Below are 20807 nucleotides of genomic sequence, written 5' to 3' on the forward strand. Positions count from 1 at the left end.
GAAGCTTTTGGCTAGCATAACTTCCACTTGAAAACACTTTAGAGGCATGTAGAAGTTTGGTACACATTACCTACTGAATATATTAAAACATCATGTGACACTTGGTTTTGGGAGGGAAAAATCAGTGGCTTCCCAAACTCTGCTTCACAATGTCACAATTACAGAAGAAACTTTTGAGTTTTGCAGTTAATGTTCAGATATACAGATACCTGTATAGCTTTCAAGTGGTACAAATTACATAATTTTTTCAACACTTAAAAGCTATGCTCCATCTACAAATAGCACTCAAACCAGAGCAGTTCCCTTAAGTTCCCCTCAACACTTCAGTACAGTAAGGAACAAGCACATTACTCAAACAACCCTCTTCATCTCTCAAGCAACTGTTTCTGAATCCTATGATTTGTAAGGGGAAAAATTCCCTATTCCTAGAGACTAGCTTAGAGTCAAATTAAATAGTATCTTTGATATCTCAGAAGCTACAGAAAAATCTAAACCAAGGGTGCATTTACAGGACTTCAGTTTTGAGAATATGTTACTCTCTCAACCATCTTGAACTTATTCTGCTTTGGTTTACACCCCAAACCAGTTTCACAGTACACGAACTTTGTTTCTCTCTTGGAACGAGCCTAGAAAACAAGCTTCAGCCACAAGAAGACATTCGGTCCATCTTACTAGAGTTTATCTGAAGTAACCCTGGTGCAGACACCAAGTGTGCAGGTTTAGGCTGGGACAGTTAATTTTCTTCACAGTAGCCAGTAAGTGGCCATGTTTTGGATTTGTGCTAGAAATAGTGTTGACACAGGAATGTTTTTGTTGTTGCTGAGAAGGGCTTGCACAGTATCAAGGCCTTTTCTCTTCTCACCTCACCCCACTAGCAAGCAGGCTGGGGCTGCATAAAAGGCTGGGAGGGGACACACTGGGATGGCTGACCCCCAGCTGACCAACAGGATATTCCATACCATATGGTGTTATACTCAGCAACAAAAACAGGGAAAAGGAGAAAGCAGGGCCTGATGATTACTTGCCAAGTAATCATTAAATGTGACAGAACCTCCCTTTTCTGAAAACCTGCCTGCCCGCAGGAAGTGGTGAATGAATTTTTTGGGGCTGTTTTAGCTTGTTGTGTCAAACCTGACTGTGGACTCTCTCAAGATGGTCCAAAAAGGAACTATACAACAGTATGCAAATCAAACTTAGTATTTAACCTCTGGAAAGAGAATATCCTTCATCACAATACAATTACTAACCAAATTTTAACTAACAACAAAACCTTTCATTCAATGCAGACAAGATTTTGTTTTATAAAATGAGAAACCAATTAGGTTATGATTTTTCACCCTATAACTCAGAACAATGTGGTTCCAGAGGAACTAAATACAAATAAAGGTTGTTATAACAGAATTCCATCAACCCGCCTTCTATTAATTTATTTCAATAATTTAGTATTTACTACTTCAATAAAAGCAGCATAGGCTACACAATTTCCTACGGGAATTAGATCATATAGTAGAAAAAATATTGCTTAGAATAGCAGATAACGGGGCATTTTCACATCCTCAGAGAGACTGAGAGAAAGTCAGTAATATTTACTTTTACCATTACAATCACAAAATCACAGAATCTAATAAGCATGACAGAGAAGGTAGCTTAGAAGAACTTACCACATTTTTGAGTGCTTTTTAATACTTTCATAGTAAAACAAGAAGTTAATTTCATGAACACCTTCTTCATCTGGTCCCCGTAACCACATTGGCAGCTGCACTGAAGCCCCAGGAAGAAGAACAGCATCAGGAAGTGGAACCTGTATTACTTCAGGTGAACCTCCCGTGCCAAGCCCAAAGTCTGCAGAAGAAGCTGAAGACAGCAGTGCTGTTCGCACAGAGGTAGGGTCTGTCACAACAGTCTTGTAAGCACTACAGTTCTCTGAGGCTGAAGGACTTAGTGGTGTTAAAGCAGCAGTATTTCCACCAAAAGTGAAAAATTCTGGATGCTTGGACACGACCTTCAGTGCAGTAAGAGGACACTTGCTTACGTTCACAAATTCTACATACGCTTTTCTGATTTCTCCACAGAGAAGCCCTGTAGGAAAATTTATAAAGAACACCTGTATGGGAGAGAAAAGGAAAAAATAAAACCTGAATACTGAGCCAAGTTAGGAATGTCATGAAAACAACCATTAACACAAACTCTACTGCTGCTTAGAGCTTCCTGAGGGGAAGTGAAGAGGGAGGTTCTCTCTACCCTGAAATCCAGTGATCACACATGTGGGAATGGCTCAAAGCTGCACCAGGGGATGTTTAGACTGGACCTTTAAGATGCATTTCCGTATGGAGAAGGTGGCCAAAAGGGTGGAATAGCTTTCCAGAGAGGTGGTTGATGCCCCAAGCCTGACACTGTTCAAGAGGCATTTAGATAAAGCCATTAACATACTGTAACTGGGTCAGGCAGCTGGACTGGATGATCACTGCAGTCCCTTCTAGCTGATCCATCCCACTCTATAGGCCCCTATCATTAACCAGTTACCATTTTAATAACCCTGCAAAGAAAAAGCACTGTATTTTAATTAACCATCTGGAGTAACTTTTCTGGATGAATGGCAAGCAAACAGAAAAAAGCTTCTTTGACTGTTCCCTGTTTACTTTAAAATCTGGCTACCAAAGGTGTTGCCAACTAAAATTCTAAAGGGAATACAGCAATTTCAGAAGGATACTAATTTTGAGGCTTCAAGTTTCAATGAAAAAAACCCACACAAGTTTGCCACCGACAGATCAGAAATTACCTGGAAAGATTAGGCATTACCAAAATCCAAGCCACCATTGTTAGAATTGCATTTATAAACTGCATTTAGCTATTTTCTCAGAACTGCCAAGAGGAAGTAGCTACATACCTCTAACAAAGGCATTTCTTCTGTAATAATGGGATCTAAACGTCGATCGGGTCCATATTTAATCGATGTTTTTTCCTCTTTTGTGTTATTAAGTCGAGGTCCTTGGATTTCTAAATCTTGTCTTCCTCGTACAGATAACCCATTGGAAACAAACTTTCCTGAAAAAGAGGTTTTTAAACTTTTGTTTAGTTGGGTTTTTTAAGTAATTCCTGACTTTGTCTCTAAGAAATGATCCAAAGCTCCCAATCCAATCTCAAAAGTTAATTTTTATCATGCAATGCGGTTTTCATTGATTAAGCAGCATCACCAACAAAGAACTATTCAAAGCTTACAGCCACATAACACATGGCTGGCTCAAGTTCCAACAGCCAGTTATCCATTGCTGTGGGCTTACTCTGCCCTTCCATAGTTTGACTACAACTGGAAGGGAAGCGGCAGACAGTGCATGAAGCTGATGGCATTTATTTCCTTTCCCAATTTCTGCCAGGCTGGAAAAGTCACTTAGACGATTATTTCCTTTAAAGGCAGCTACCACTCTCCAAATGGTTTTTATTCAAAAGGTTTCCAGCCTCTAAATAAGCTTCTATTTCTTTCAAACATGTTTTAATTTCCATTTCATCTAACAACTAAATTCACCACGTGAGAGAGACAATTTCAGATGAATGATTCAACAAAACAGATCAAGTAACATGCAGTTAATTGTCAATTTATATAGTAATGTCAAGGAAAGAGAATTCAAGATGCTAAAAAAAAAAAAGCTAAAAAAAAAGCTATCAGCCAAATTTAAATTTAGGAATCTATAAAAAGGACTTCAGTGCAACATTTAGACAAAAAGTTGAAAGTTAACAACGCAAAAAGATGCAGAAGAAAAATTAACAGCAAGAAAGTAAATGGAAGTTGTTATAGATTCAACACGGCATAGATGGAATATTTACATTTTGATTTTTTTACATTCAAAAATTTAGCAAATTTAAAAGGAGAAGTAAAGTATGGATCTGGCATCCTTCCTTGTGGATTCCTACAAGAGTCAATTTGTTCTTTTTCCATTTCAGTTGTTTCTCTTATTTCTACATCCCTACCTGACGGACGGCCTTGTATCATGATAGTTAAACACTAGAATTTAGCTCTACTGTGCAGAAGCCATGTCTCCTCCTTCCAGAGACACACAATTTAAAGCAATAATACACTTACCTGTCTGTAATCCAATAGAAGGATCTATCCCATCTAATGACACAGCACCTTGAACACTGCCAAGATTATAAACGACTCCCAGAATATGTAGCTCCCCTGTTTGATGGGGAAAGAGCTTTAGTCTTGCCTGTGGAGATACGTTAAATTTTTGTTGTTGCTGCTACTAGAAAGAAGTATTACAGTTAAATGTCCAATTGCTAAACACACTCATGGCTACATTCACTTTATAGCTGTGTCAGCTATAACTGCAACTGTAAATATAGATCATTTACTAGACTGAAAGTTTCATATACACAGAATTTACCAAACCACTTCAGAGCTGAGAAATGCTTGTTACATTAGAAAAAATTCCTTAAAGTTAACTTTCACTGTGACTAACAGAATCCCAGAATGACTGAAGCTGGAATGGACTTCTGGAGGTCATCGTGCCCAACTTGCCTGCTCAAGCAGGGCCATCTAGAGCCAGCTGCCAAGAATCACATCCAAAGAGCCCTGAACATCTCCAAAGATGGATATTCTACAATCTCTCTGGGCAGCCTGTACCAAGTGCTCAAGCACCATCATATTTACAAAACAAGTAAGTGTTATAAAATAAGTTATAAACATTTCCTCATGTTCAGGAGCAGCCTCTTGTGCCCACTGTCTCTGGTCCTGCCACATTTATACAAAGTGATAAGATACATGAGGTACTGGAATTTCTGATTCAGTCATGTGTTCTGTCAGTTTAGTGTTAAGTTCAGATGATAACAAGTCTGAAATGCATACTTAAGTTCAATGCTGAAAAGACTTTTTAAAACAAAGTATAGTACTTACCACTTTTGTCTCCTCACTATTAATTAAAAATTCTGCTATTGCTTCAGTTCCTACCATATCTTCATCACAAGTACCCTGAAAAGAAGAAACAGCTCTTTAGATACTATTACTTCTAGGCAGAGAAACTGCCATAAATAATATTTCCAATACCCTTCCCCTTCTTCAAGGGAAAAAAATCACACAAATTTCCAAACAGTTTGGAAAAGCAAGTGCTACATGCTCAGCTTCTCAGCATTTATGAATTAAAAAAGCAGCTTGAGAGCTCAGTAAACATTTATTTAGGAAAAATTTAAGATTTAGCACTATAAATTGGAACCATTCCCAGCCTGTTTCACGGATATTCACAGAAGTATTTATCACATCATTAAAGTAGCAGTTCAGATCAGAACAGAAGGGAAAGTGTATGGTAAGCCTTGAGACTTAAACTATGTAGAACCATGTTTATAACTCTGGTAAATACTTACAGTAACTTTAGAGATCACTGTGTTCTCAAAGTTTTGGCCAGGAAAACAAATTATTTAGGAATTTACTGTACTGCTCAATATTAGAATATATTAAAACCTTTAAAACCTGGATATGACAAGAGTCCATCAGGGCTTTTGGCAGCATTAGTTGAAGTATTAAGTCAAACGGTAGCACAACAGCTCATCTAAAGTATTCAAAACATTAATTTTTAATACAATAAGTTTTCTAATTTCTCTTCTAATCAAGATACTAAGATATTTCTATGTTACATGAGCACAGTTTTTCAGAACACACATTTCACTATGTACAACAACTCAAATAAGAAAAAGGTATTTGATAATCTACCTACTGACACTCATATTTGCAAGTCAAGGCTAGTGTGACTCAAAATAGACGTGGTACATATATAATGAAATCTTAGAAGTATTTTGTTTTGCATTCAGCTTTACAATGCACATTAGAATTTTTTGCTAACTTGGCTGCTTTGTGCTCTACAGATCTAGGAAAATCTAGAGAGTATGAAAATTGTTTAAGTAGCTACTGTTTTTCTTCCCTTTTTTTTTTTAGTTTACACTTAAACCTTTTTAAAGTGCCATGTTTAATGCTTATGCTTAAAGGTTTTCATACTCCGGAATTTTGAATACTCAATATACTCCATACCTGCAGCTGTTTGGGTTGGAAAAGGATTAAGCTTTCTTTACCTGCTCTTTTGTTTCTCCATCATGCTTTGCACTGAAGTCTTTAGGTTGAAACTTCCACAGCAATGAAAGATCAGTCAAAAGAAGCGGAACTTTCAGAGGGTTTCGGAAGGACACTTCTACAGTTATTGGTTCTATCAAAAAAGTGCAAGAAAATAATGACAACAGGCTTTCCCCATCACAATCTGACGGCTATCTCAGAGTATTCACATACAAACAACTTGCACAAGAATGTTGACTCAAATCTCTAATAAGACAGGAAATATCCATACAAATTTCTCTAACACAGTTTATTTCATAAGTGTAAAAATCTTAACTGTACCTTCTATCACAGCAAGCGGAAATTTGGAGTTATCTGAGTAGCGATTTAAACAGAACTGTGTTGGTTGAAAATTTGAAGGTGTTGTTCCTTTATTTATCACAGACACCACCTGCTCCTCGAGCTCCTTCCACTGTTGGGATGATTCTGAGTCATACTCCTGATCCAGGCTTACGTGAGTAGCTGCCTGCTTCTCACCTGGAGAGAGAGAAAGGTGAGAACAGTGATGTGCAACAGCTGCATCAGAGGCCTGCACTGGCAGTTTGGTAACTATTCTTAAAATATTTAAGTGCTAGGTCACTATAATTCTTATACTACAATTGATTTTGAAAAGTGAATTGCAGAGCAGCTTGAAATGCACACATGGAAGACAACACTGAGATTCATTTGAATATAGCTCAATTTGGATACCACAGCATTCCAAGATTTTAGCATGCTACATAGTATACCCAGGCTACAGATAATTTCTACTTTATAACGGACTACAACTCCACAGTACATCTTTGGATTATATAAGAATTTCCACTCAGCTTTCTTCACACACAGGAATCAGAGTGCTCCAAATATTTCATCCTAGAGGAAGTTAACTGTAAAGCTAATTTGTAGCATTGTCACTAGCGTCCAGTATTTGCTACAGCAATAATAATCCCTTTCATGAAGTTCATTACAGACTTGCATTGAAGCTTTCCAGGTGTGAAAAACAGTGACAGTCCGCACAACCACACACACAGATTTCATGTTTACACGGAAAGTCTGAAAACATCCAGCCAGCAGATATCAAGCTTTTCTTTTGAAATATTTTTAAGTTACCTAGTCACTTTAGTTTTACATAATGACAGACTTCTTTTAAATGGCACCAACTCCTGCACGTATTTTGGTTTTTTTAAAAAGGTACTTGAAACTGTTTACTTAAAATTTTCTAACCTTCTGCTGGTCGTCGATCATGCCCAAAGAAAACACGAGTTGCTGAGCTGTTAATATATGGTAAAGGAAGCTGTGGTAAGGGACCATCAGGTGACAGCTGAGTTGCATTCTGGAGCAAAGGAGCAAGAAAACAGAGTGTTATGTATACTACCAATGGTTGAATGATAAGAAAGTCAAGTTAAAAACATTCAATGTTTGAACAAGGAGTACTTTTAAGATGGAATAAATAATTTCAATTAACTGTCTGACATTGTTTTTATTTTCCTTAATAGGTGTTTCAAGTTTGTGAAATCCTTATGGGAAAAGGAGAATAATTATTTTAACCCTGAAATCTAATCACTACCATGATTGCATTGCTGTTATGAGCTTTATTTGATGCAAAGCTTGACTCTCTAACTCAGAATTTGATAAACTATATTTATCCCAACACCATTAAACAAGACTCTCACCAAGCTGAGCTGTGGATTCAACTACCAGCTTTTGAGTAAGGTCTGCCATAACTTAAACACCCCAAAAATTCTGTTCATAAGCTTTAAAAGGCAGTATCTACATGGCTGCATATTGTGTAGCAATACCAGCACTACACACCCCATGATGTATATAGTATACTGCAATCCAGAATCACCCATGAACTTAAACACAACTCAATGAGTCACTTGATCCAACAAATTCTATCCTTAATAAAAAATGAAATTCACTATAGGACAGAGCTATCTAGTCTTTATTAAACATGTATTATCAAAAGCCCTCAAAATCATTATGAATTGGTCAAAACAGAACAGACCCATTTCCTCTAAAAGACCATGAAACTTATCACAACTACAATCCAGCTATGACCCTCAAAAAGACGACTTTATTTTAATAAAAACACATACACTACTGTGAAAATAACCCATACTTATACCCATCTGTGAAAGCACTACACACATGAAATGCAGCATGTGCAGGTTTTTTGAAGTCTGAAGTAAAAAACTGAACATATCAAATAGATTTAAAAAAACCAAAAAACTCTGGAACGAAGCAGATAAAACAGAAAATCATTTAATGATTTAACAGAGAATTGGTGGTAATAAAATTACTTATTACAAAAGAAACAGAGACACTGAAGTAATTTACCTTATAAACATAAAGATATTCTCTTAAAAAAGCTCCTTGCTGAGCTGGAGGTTGTTTACTGTCATTGATCAAAATATGTCTGAAGGCAGACACAGCGTTGTCCAGCTGACGAAGCGTGAAGGACTGACGACCGATGGTGAAGTTAATGTGGTCTTCTGCAAGAGACCAGCCCTTCCCTTTGTAAACCTGCATGGCTTGACAGTAGCAACGTAAGGCATGTTTCTTCTGCAAGAAAAAAGGTCATTTGTCAAATTTTCCTGTTATCCACTGACTGAAATTATAACATTAGGAAGACTGAACAGTAAGTCAGAAAAGTATTTTTTACCACATCCCTGCCACTGTGCAAACTAATGTTTCAGAACTGTGCCTCATAGAACCTGGTCAATACTAATCTAAGCACAGAAGTGCTTGTTCCTACAGTACAGAGTCTGGCCTCCGGGTTAAGTTCACATTTTCAAAGACTATAGTAACAGGTAGTAAGTTAGAAAAGCAAATAAGAAAAGATTACTTTTAAAACAGTGTTTGAAGTTCCTTTAGGACTGACTGCTAAAGTCTACAGAGCTCTATTGCCAAGCTTCAGGACATAAGCTAGATTCAATACATTTCATTCCACCCGAACTGAACTTTCAGTGTGATACTTTCAGCCAACTGCTGTTCAGTATATGTATCTGGGACAAAAATCCATGCCAAGAAAACCAACAAAACACAGCCCTACATACAAGAAAAATTACCAATCATCATATCAGCCACTGGGAGATAAATGGACTGATCCCAGTCAGCTACATAGTCCCTTTCCTGCACATACCTCAGGACCCCGGCATTCAATCCCAAGTCTAGGTGTTGAACAGCTGTATAGACATTCACTGTACAGCTAAGTCTCAGCTTCTAAAAAATGGCAACAGCATTCCCTTACTTACAGCACTAATGGGGAAAAAATCTAATATACGCTCACACTGACATGGTGAAGACAGCAGAGTACAAGCAGTAAATCCTTAACATCAGCATGTACTAGTGACACTTTAAAATATGGTATTATGGTCTGCAGCTAAACAGCCTGGCTGATTTCTCTTCAGTACCATTTTATAGTCTTGTACCTTTAAGGAAAAATAAAATAGCTACATTTCCTGTAACACTGAAAAAGTACTTCTTGGATACCAGAATCCCTACAAATATTAGACACAAACAGTGAAGAGCGCTGTTACACAAAGTCAAAACTTTACAAAATGCATTCGCTTTCCCAGACAAAGGAACAGGATATAAAAGAATAAAAACATGAAAAACTGATCAATAGCTTCCTGCCATTACTGTTCTGTCGTAACAATAGACAGGAAAACTGTTGCGTGAAGAAAACCAAGGAGGGGGTGAAGTACTCCTACTGTTCCTTACATCACAGAAGCCAACAATGCAAAAGTACTTTTTCTAGTCCTTATCAGGACAGTGACACTGAGATTGGGTAGGGTGGGAGAAAATCCCCAGCCAAGACCACAGGGCTTTGTTTAAAACAGAAATTTGACACCTTGATTCTCCTGTATTATTGTCTTGCAATAAGAACCCCAGCAGGAATCAAGCACAAGCCATCTTTACAGAATATATCCCACAACTAATGCAGAAACAAAGCACAAAAGTTCTATCCAAAGAAGTTCATCTACCACCATTAGAACTGCCTGCAAAGTAATGTGAATGGGAGTAAAAACAATCTGATCTGTATTGCTTTAACTGCCACTTAAGTCTAACAGCCACAGAGATGCTTTGGTTTGTTGTGAGTAACTGTTCACACACCTGCATCTCCAATACAGAACATGTATTTAAGTCACCAGGAAATACAAATACCTAAATTTTGCTACTATTCTAATAAGCTGAGTTTAACAAATAATTATCTCCCACAATTCACTCTTATCTCGGGAGTAAAAATATTCTTTTGCCCAAAAAAGGAAAATTACTATGTATAAAATGAGACCCAGAAATGAAAACACACATCACTTAAATTTCAAGTCAGCGATTTTCAGCATTCCTTCAAAAACAGAAGTAAAAGGCTAAGGTGATCAATCCAGAAACCATTTTCAGAAGATTACGAAAGAGAATACTGCAGACTAGCACAGAAGTGTCAGAAGATAAGCATCTTTTTCCAGACTAATGACACACAAAGTAACTTATACCAGGCATATTTTCCATGTGGAAAGATAATACTTACCTGGCCTGCTTTACTAAATCTGTGGCCAGCCAATATCATATGAAATGCAAACTTTCTAACCATGGGACTTTTCATGTTTATAAAACAATGGGCTGCCTGCTCCAACAGGAGTGCACTGCGAAGATCTGAATCCTGTTTAAAAGGAAAAAAGAAGAGTTAGCCTGAGTTGAACAAAACCATAGAGGTAACAGTTGCCTTGTTTTAATGCTAAGAGGGACAGTAAGTTCTAAGAGTTCTGTGAAGCCGAAGATTCTTTTATATGCAAACATTATATACATATGTGAGTACACAAAATAAGACTAAAAGTATTTTTCAATATTATTCAATGCCATCATGTTCTTACTTATTCTAGTGAAGTATATTTGAACCTATTTCAGTATGACTAACAAAAGAAGTACTTTCTGCTTTTTCAGTTACTCAGGCTACAGTTTCAAACACTTACCATTACCTCTCCCACCTTTTACCCTCCCCTTCCCCTGCAGATATTAGGGCTACAAACAAAAAATAAGACCTCTACCAGGATGACTGAAAAATACAGGAAGCAATGAAACTTGGTGAATTTTTATCACATGAACCTTTTGAACGTATTGATTTCTTAATGTACAATTTCTTACTATTATATCCTTTTCTTCTGCCAAGACACAGTTATATTACTTTAACCAATCAGAACATAATCTACTTGATTTTACCACAGCTGAACTCTACACTGTCAGTGATGCTCAAGTCTGTATCTTGACTACAAATATACTCTGGGACACCAATATAGTATCCAGTGAAGATTTTCCTTGCAACTACTAAAATGCTCCACAGGCATACTATGTGCAATTTTAAGCTGTAAAATAACCATGAAGAGCTAACAGGATTTAAATTCTTTGCTTTAATATCTTAGTCTGCTCTTGTAAACACTGGTAGCAAGCTTAAGTTGAAAGGGAAAGAATGAAGCTACAGAGACACTAGAGAAAGAAAATTACAGAAATTATTCTGGGCTTAAGCAGTCCAAGGAAGGTCTCCGAAGCACCACATTTGGTGCAGCTGGCCATGAAATCAGAACTACTAGTTAAACTTCTCTCCATGCTTTAGAAGAGATGTTACACTGGAATATTACTGGAATAACATTTTTCTTCATTCGTTTTAAAGCAAGACACTTAGAAGCTGATCCATGCTAATTTCCACAAATTAACATCACAGAAGTGTAGAGTTTCACTTACACAGCAAGGTTCTAATGATTCATACCAGCTGAACTACAGCAATCTCTTAGTTGCCTAAACTATAGAGAACTTCTGATTATATATGGGATAGTGTCCACTATGGCTCTAGCAAGCCATGCTAATACTTTTAACACGAGTTTGTAAGGTACACCATCCAAGAACTAGGCAGATGTCAAAGAAAATTAGTTACAAAGCCAAAGATAACATATTTAGCATGGTTAAGGAAGTCAAGCATTTGACTAGAAAAAGAGTAACTGTACTAGTTCCTTCACAGTGTACACAGTTTTCTTCACTTCATGCTCTATACCTGTTCATTTGCTACCTTTGGCTAGAAAATATTGTAGCACAAGAATCAGAAGGCAACCTAGAAGTGTTTGAGTAAGAAAACAAATAGTGAGAGGGCAGAAATGGAAAAAGCTACTAAGTTTTACCTCACTGGTCAAACGAATCAGAAGAGCAGCTGCCTCTGAATATTTGCTCTGACTTTTTAAGATTTCAGCACTAAGCAGTACACAGCGTTCAGCCAGAACCATGTTCCTGAAGTAAAAACATGCATGTATTAATAAATATTTATCAAAATAAACCTCAGAGAACTTTTAATTTGCTACACATGACATCAGACTGAGGTTCTGTAGCTTATTCTTCTTAAAGCAAAATATATGACAGTCCACTCCCCACAAAACAACCACATACAGATTGACACATTAAGTGTCCAATTCTACTATAACAGGAGCTTTATGAAAGTCAAAGCTGGAGACCATTTTTTTAGAATATTATTGTGTTTGTAAGAGTACCAAATAAAATTATCTGATAAAGAAGAAGTCTAAAAGCTAGAAGCAGGTTGTACTGGCAAGTTGTACTCATGTACCAGGTGCCCACCAAGCTGCTCTGTCACACCCCCTGCTCAGCAACACGGGAAGAAGATCAGACTAAAAACCTCACGTGGCGAGAAAGGGACAGGGAGACCACTCACCATTTAGTCATGGGCAATACAGACTTGTTTTGGGGAAGATTAAATTAATTTATTGGCAATTGATAACTGAATAGCACAATGATCAATAACAGCAGAAATAAAACACCTTCTCCTGACTAATCCTTCTTCCCAGGCTCAAGTTCACTCCAAATTCTTCTACCTCCTCCTCCCCACAAGCAAGGCAGAGGAACAGGGAGAAGAAGCTGTGGTCTTTTAACATTAACTTATAACATTTCTCCTTTGCTGTTTCTTCCTCCAAATCCTCCTCCCCTGTTTCAGTGTGGGGTCCCTCCCACAGATGCAGTTCTTCAAGAATTGCTCCAGCATGTATCGTTTTTGTAGTGTAGGGTCCTTCAGGAACTGTTTCAGTGCGGTTTCCCCACAGGTCACAGATCCTGACAGCCACCTGCTGTGGCATAGGCTCTGTACAGACCACAGTCACCTTCAAGGTACATCCACCTGCTCTGGCATTGGGACAGGCTACAGGGTAGATCCCTGCTTGCCCATGCACCTCCATGGGCCACAAGGGAAAATCTGATCCAGCATGGTCTTCACCACAGGCTGCAGGGAAGTCCCACCTTCTCCTGACCTTGGCATCAGCAGGGCTGTTTCTCTCATTTTCTCACTCCTTTCTCCCAGCTGCTGCACAGCTATTTTTACCCTTTCTTAAGTGTGTTATCACAGAGGTAACAGCAGCACTGCCAGCTTGGACAGCAGCAGGCTCATTTTGGAGATGAGTGAAAACTGATTCTGCCACAGGCAGCTCCTGCTGTCTTCTCACAGAAACCCTCCTTGCAGCCATCCACTACCTAAAAATCTACCATGTGAATTCAATACACAAGTTCAATAAGCACTCTGTTAAGAAGAGCCCAGATCTCCTTTCATGCTATCCTAGATATGTCAGTTTATCTTACTCCTTAAAATGTTACCATCATTCTGTGATCAACTGGCACTATTACTGTGCAGGGCCAGAAAGTTAAGCCACCAGATCTTTCAACTTTCACTGTACAAAGATCAGTACAAAAGTAAACAACATACTTGCAGATATCTCGGTAGGTCTGAATTGCTGTCTCCATATAATGAGCAGGATATGGCCTAGGAGCTCCAGGCTGAAGAAAAGCTGACACTGCTGCCATTTCCTACAAGAGAAATCCATTAAAGTCAATGTAGGTTTTTCAACAAATCACAAACCTCAAAATACTGAGGAACGTGTTTCAATAGCTATTAGATTCAAGATCTCCCTCTGATCAGTTACTGGCATATAAAAGTATCCAATACACTGTGTAACTGATAAAAGGTTTAATACAACAGCCTATTTATGGCTCTGCTTGTAATTAGCCAGAGAGTTACCCACAGAAGTGTTCACAGCTGACAGTACACCCAACATTGTGCAGAAGCATTGATTCAGTGCAGTTTTACAAATCCAAAAGAACTTCCTATTATCAGGAAGATTGCTCCTGCAAAGTAGCACTAACATGTATTTTAAGATGAGGTCTATTTTTTGAGTTTTGCTTAAATGAAATTACATTATGAGCTTGCAAGGAAACTCTAGTGAACACAGAGTCTGAAATTTTACTGCTTTTCTCACAGATTGAAAATATTATAGCAAAGATTTTCTACAGAAAGTAAACATTAAGACTAGTAAATTGCAACAAATGCATAATTATGACTGCTTCCATTCATTTGGAAATTAAGATTTCTTAATATTATTCTGCTTATTCATATTATCCAAATGCAGAGCAACTTTCTGAACTGTAAAAACAGATGTTTAAGTAAAAGTTTTAATCAAGAAGCAAAGGTGTAAAATAATGCTTCCATGGGTCTATGAAGCAGAGTTTTGAGTTTTAGCAAGTTAACCAGACTAAAGTTTAAAATATGTATCTTCTAAAAATTGATAAAATTACTCATTTTCCCCCAGTACTCCCATTCATTTTGTTTAAAATTATTTTAGTCATAAACATCATCATTCTTAGGAGGAAATTATGAACGAGTATATGTTTAGAGTGAAATTCAGTAGTGACATACTCAAAGTGTAGCCTTCAAGTTTTAAGTCACCCAAAAACACATACAATACCATCTTTATAGTGACAGAGTCTTGACTTTCTGGCAAATAAGTATTATATTTAAGTCTAAAAGCGATACTCTAAAACTATTTTATGTCTGACTTTGAGATATCAGTTTAAAGACCAATTTTTCTGGAGGTGGCATTCTAGTTTTCCTCCTTTCCACAATTTAAGAATTAACTCTCCAGTTCTTATTCATACCTTTATTCCCTTCATATAACAGCAGAAAACAGATTTTACAACACCTTAGAGTTTCCTAAAGATAGGCAGCAGATTTGAGGAAACCCTTACAAATTTGGAGGTGGAGAAGAGAGATTGCATTTTGTTGCCTTCAGACAAATATTAGAGATTATTAGAAAAAGTTCACAGAATGTTCATGTTACATGAAGTACCAACCAGTGCTCCAGCTGCATAAAGCATTGCCTGATCATTTAAGAAGTCCTTCTTTGCTGTATGGTAACAGCTATATGCAAGTTCATAGTGTTGCACCAAAAAGCACAAGTCTGCCATCTTTCGGATTTGAAGTTCTGGCGCTTCTGGTGGATACCTACAAATACAAATATTTAAATTCAAAGTTGTCCTCTCTCAGCCTAGCCCCAAAATAGCCAAGAAAAGTGAATCTCTTTCCTTGCTTCCACACGTACTTGGCTTCACATCTTACTTTCTTACTAGCGAGATTGTTTCAGTATCACTGAAAGCACACACTCCTCTTAGCCAAGAAATACTGAATGGAGTTTATAACTACCACTCAAGCTGCTCAGTCAGATTAACCATCAGAGCTAAGCAGAACTGTGTGAGAAGGAAAAAAAATAAGACTTTGATTGTTTACTTGGCTTCAAGTTATTTCTCCACATTTCTCCTGAAATAAATAAGTCCACTAACAACTATGCTTTATGCCAAAACACTACAAGTTCCTGTTCTCTACAAGCATCAATCTAATTTTAGGCTAATCCAATATATATGATTCACTTCAGCGATAATCAAATACATTTTCACAAACACTTGTATGTCAGATGCTGTAGGAAGTGAACTACGCTTACAGGTTCAAAACAGAAAGCTGGAATTAGCAACATTTTCACTAAGAATCCAAAGACACACAACACAGACATTTGAAGCTGTATGTGCATGTCAAGGACATTAACCTGGACTAGAAAATGGCCAAAATTATTTAGACTTCTGTGGTAAAGACAGTTGTTTTTCAAGATTATACATCCTAATTCGCAGAGGGAATTACCAAATCATACAGAATTTGTGTTTTGCTAACACTTAAAACCTGGTTTTAGTGTATACTAAGACACAGGTGCACTAAGTATGAAATTCCCTTTAGTTTAGCTCTTGAACACATTGCAAAAGCAATATACTCAATACTCTGCTGGAGCAAATTGCATAGTTACATAAGCAAAAACACCTATACATGGAGTTCGGCTGTAATGACAGGTGGGAAAGCTTGTACAAATTCTTGAAAAATCCCCCATGACAAACCATAACTTCTTTTTATGACTAATACTCTTAACATCCTGTGTTCATATTAACTTAGAAAGCCTCATTGTAAATAGAGCAGGCAGATGACTCTACAGTCTATTTTACCCCTTCTTCTTTAAGTTCTGCTACTCCTTTATTGTACATCTTCAGGCACAGTACTTCTCATGATTTTTCTAACTGAAATCATTCACAACACTGCTGGTTTAGTTCACTTTGCAGAACACCATCAAACACATGCCTTCCCTCTCACCCCTAAAAAAGGCTGCATTTGCAGTTTAGAACTAAAAATAAGGACTGAGATTACTTACAGCAAACCAGAAGTATTCTTGAGCTCATTTATACTTTTCTCTGGAACCTTGCTGCCACTAAACCATTTTTTAGTAGCAGAAAACAGTGATCGGCTCAAGCCTTTCCTGGATATTAACTGGAGGAAGACATTGAATTAGAGAATTAGAGCACTATATTGCAAGAGGCCTAAGTTAAACTAATATAAAAAGTCAAACTTCACTTGTAAATTGATTTTTCTTCCATAAACCAGAAATAACTAAAGGAGTAAAATAAATAAGAACCCTCTTTCTTAGAATTAATCTGACATTGAGATAGAAGCTCTTATATTTATTTTTACATATTCATATATTCATAGTTCATATGTTTATTTTGTCTCAGACAGTTGAGGTTTAGAGTTGAGTTTTTTTATTCTTTCTGTAAAACAGACATCTTAAGAACTTGAATATTTGCTACATCTGTTTGAAAACTAAATTCTAAATAATTAGAATATCTAATTTTGGGTAGTAGTCCAACCTAAAATCTAGACTAAGTGCATACAAGAAAGAACCTTCTCTCTCATGCACATAAAGCATTATCACACCACGAACATCAATTTCAAGTGTCAAAGGTATGAGGCAAGCAACATTACACAACTTCATTCTTTTAGATAAGTTCCACTTAGAAGGAAACTTCTGCAGGGAATTACCACTCCCATCCTGTAAGGCAAACTATAATCACTCTTTAAAGATAATTTTAAAAAGCAGAACACCTTTCTTTTCTTACCAGGACTAGGAGGAATATATCACTGCATTCCTGTTTGCTACACTTTACGTAACCACTTCTTTTTAATGCTTCTCCATGAAACTTACTAAATGTAAATATGGTCAGCATGTACCAACTCCCAAAAGTCAACTCAGGGAGTGAACATTTCTAACACAACATGACCCTTCATATGGAAATCCCTCATACTTAAAGCTATAACTTGAATAGACAATCCAATCAAAATAAAATCACAACTTAGAGAACTGACTGATACTTGGGTCCAAAACTTAATGTGAATACAGTAATTTGATTGCACCAATGTAAGTCAATCCATCTCTTCAGCTGCTTAAGCCCATGTAAGAGTGAAACACTTGTAAAATAAAGGACTTCACTGTGATCCAAATAACTTAAATGCATGACCTTGACTGAACATGGACATGATATTAATCTCACTTCCAAAAAATGCCAGTTTAAGAGAAGCATATTCAGCTGCAAAACCTGCTGAAATCAACAGAATTACACAATTCAGGGTGTCCCTGCATTTCCTCCATGTCAAGTAGCAACTGAGGGGGACGGCTTTTTTTGCAGACAACTATTGATTAAATAAATTTCTTAAATTTAGTTGTGTATTCTGTTGAAACACAAAGTCTATTTTGTTCCCCATGCCAGATTCATCCAAAAGCACAGAATATTAAGGTACAACAGATTTCCCCAGAAACAAGTCACACAGGTTTCTACCAAGAAGCCACCTTGCACTGGAGTTTTTGATACAAATTAGTTCTTGTCTTTATAAAAGATAAATTAAATAATAATGAGAAAACTTCAGTTATTTCTCTTAAATCTACTACAAGTTTTCAGCAAGACTGTTGAATCATTAGATGCAGAAAGAAGTAATACTGTCAAAACAGATTTCTGAATAACTGGATTTATACCCTAACCATTTTTCCTTATTATAGCACAAAGTGTTTTTAAGGGTAAGCTGACCTGATCATTGAGCTGTCGAATTGTTTTCTCTATGTGTGGCAAAAGTCCCCGAAATGTGAATTCCTGTATGAACTGCCTAATTCGATCGTGATCCGTGAGAGTTAAACAAGCACCATGAGGTGTCCCAGAATTTGACTTCTTTGAGTCTTGAAGTGATGTAGAAGCCTTCATGTAATCAGCACTATCCAAACTGCCACTGGGATGATCCAGTTGAAGGGGGTGAGTCTTAAAGTTATTTGACAAGCCATCTGTTGAAAGATTGAAAGAAAAGTTCCAGTAAGTATAAAGATACTTAAATATTTCAGGTTTTAAAGGTCATTTTTACTAACCTACTTCAAAGCTTTCCTTACTCAGAACTCTGGAAAGCAAAGCAATTCACCAACCGTTCTGCACTACAGATCAATGCTGAGCAGGCAGCAGCTGAGCACTGAGTATTGTATCATTCCTGCAATTCTCAGAAAGTTCAGGCAATCTCAAGAATTACAACATGACTAAATATGCACAGTTTTGGTCCTCAACTACAGTGCAAAAAAATCTTCCAGTATGCTGACTAATATTAACAACTTTGAAGGAAAACTGGAAACATTAAAATCAAAATAAAGCATTCATCAAAGTTGGGATTGCAGCAATTACTACAATGGCTCCACTGGGTCCATTCTCTTTTTTTCCGCTTATGTTTTAAGGTTAAAAAAAAAAACAAAACCAACAAAAGAAACCTAATTTTCCATGTTGTTCCAAGCAATCATGATGTAAAACAATTTCCTCCGAAGTCCTCTTTGTTCAATGAGAAGGACTGCTGATCACTATTGCATTTAGCTCTCTGAAATAGACTGAGACATTGCTTCACTCCAGGACTTAAGCAGTTTTCTTACTTATAAGAAAATCAGCTTGCTCTATGTGGCACCAAGCAAAGCTGAGCTGTGAAAGCAAATCCTCAATGGATATTACCCATGAAATCTAATTTTGAGCTTTTAAAGTTCAATTGGTAGCTCCTAGATTACATCTGGGCTGCAAGGCCTTACAAAGATGGCAACTGCAGGGTCTCCTACACATGCTAGGTCTCCACAAGCCTTTCAGGTGAGATATGGAGGATCTGGGCTGAGGCAGGCTAGGCAATGCAGGGTACCTCACTTTTTCCCTATTTGGTGATGCCTCTCACCTGAATCCTACACAGCTATCTTAATTGTGTTTAAGGGTGCAATAATTTGCACTCAATTTCATTTACTATCCTCTCCCATCCACAAGCCGAGTTCCAAAGCAAATGCTTCCAATCAACTTAGAAACTAAACATTCTCTAACATTTACAGATTTAATATCAAAACCAAGGACAAACTCCAAAACCTCAGCTTCCAAGTTACAGCAAAGTATACAAACCGAACCTTTCATAATTATGAAAATTGGCCATTTAAACCTATGCTATTTTCACTAATTACCAGAGTTTGCAGACAATATGCTTAGACTTACAAAATATGAGCCCAATACATCATTAACCACCTCATTAAGGAGATGTCACCAATCCAGTAGGTGAGTACCACAGCATTTTTCCTTGAGGACACTTAGCATTTAAAAAGCCATTACTCTGAGCTGCCTAACAGACCATCTAACTAAATACTGTCCAAGACAAAAAACAGTTGTGTAAACGCTGTCAGATCATGATTTTCATAAAGCTACAAAAATACCTTTCATTTCACTGTCTATGCCATCTGATATCAAGTGATCAGTGTTCTTGTTTGAAACAGTATAATCTTCATAGGAATCCTGCCAGAAAAGAGAGGGGAAAAAAGTCAGAACTTTAAGACTACTCATCCACATACAAAAGTCATTAAACAATAGTTGTCAGTTTCAGTAAGTTAACTGAATTACTACAGTAGCGTGTTTGTTCATATGTATTAACTTCTCTAAGTAGTTTCTGAGGCTTTAATAAACTGTCTTATTTTAAAGATGAAAGTTATATTCACCAAATTAATCAAGTACCTTCTAACCTGCTCAACTGGCTTCCCTGTCAATCAAAGTAACTCCAACTCTTGCACAGCAATGCCTACAGCAGCAAAAATATATTCCCTAAAGCAGTTCCTGAATAAGCTCACACACACAAAGATCTATATTGCACAGTTCACACAAGACAGAAAAAAAAGAAAAATATCTGATTCGTTTATGATGGACTGTAACTCACTGGTCCTCTTAGCTTATAGAATATGGAATGTTTTGACTTTTCAGTGGCAGCTGATGCCAAGAATGGCTACCTAGAATAGACAGCTACATTTGGCAAAGAAATATGATTCCAGAAGCCTTTTAATCATAAGGAGTTATAACTGCAAGTCAGTCAAAAGCAAAACTCAAAAAAAGAGTATTTTTGGTTCTAAAGCCAAAAATACAGATATTTATGGCACACTCAAAACACACTATCCCTTGCAATCTTAGCAGATGACAGACCAGACTAGACCCACAAGAAGTTATCACAAAA

General features: G+C 37.1%; 1 protein-coding gene across 4 annotated transcripts in view; it reads right to left on the reverse strand.

Moving 5' to 3' along the window:
- The window catches only part of TRAPPC8 (trafficking protein particle complex subunit 8), a 52374-nt gene that overhangs the window by 17861 nt on the left and 13706 nt on the right, over window positions 1–20807 (reverse strand). For all 4 annotated transcript variants that reach the window (XM_058816548.1, XM_058816463.1, XM_058816384.1 and 1 more), the window contains 15 exons: window positions 20023–20101; window positions 18344–18591; window positions 16639–16754; window positions 15245–15395; window positions 13824–13924; window positions 12244–12349; window positions 10605–10736; window positions 8414–8638; window positions 7298–7406; window positions 6377–6571; window positions 6058–6188; window positions 4892–4966; window positions 4079–4205; window positions 2888–3045; window positions 1662–2104 (listed from right to left, as the gene is read on the reverse strand). In XM_058816548.1, the coding sequence (XP_058672531.1) occupies window positions 1662–2104; window positions 2888–3045; window positions 4079–4205; window positions 4892–4966; window positions 6058–6188; window positions 6377–6571; window positions 7298–7406; window positions 8414–8638; window positions 10605–10736; window positions 12244–12349; window positions 13824–13924; window positions 15245–15395; window positions 16639–16754; window positions 18344–18591; window positions 20023–20101 (2396 nt within the window). The remainder of the gene's footprint in view (window positions 1–1661; window positions 2105–2887; window positions 3046–4078; window positions 4206–4891; window positions 4967–6057; window positions 6189–6376; window positions 6572–7297; window positions 7407–8413; window positions 8639–10604; window positions 10737–12243; window positions 12350–13823; window positions 13925–15244; window positions 15396–16638; window positions 16755–18343; window positions 18592–20022; window positions 20102–20807) is intronic.

Source organism: Ammospiza caudacuta, chromosome 1 (assembly GCF_027887145.1).
Source record: "Ammospiza caudacuta isolate bAmmCau1 chromosome 1, bAmmCau1.pri, whole genome shotgun sequence".
NCBI lineage: Eukaryota > Metazoa > Chordata > Aves > Passeriformes > Passerellidae > Ammospiza > Ammospiza caudacuta.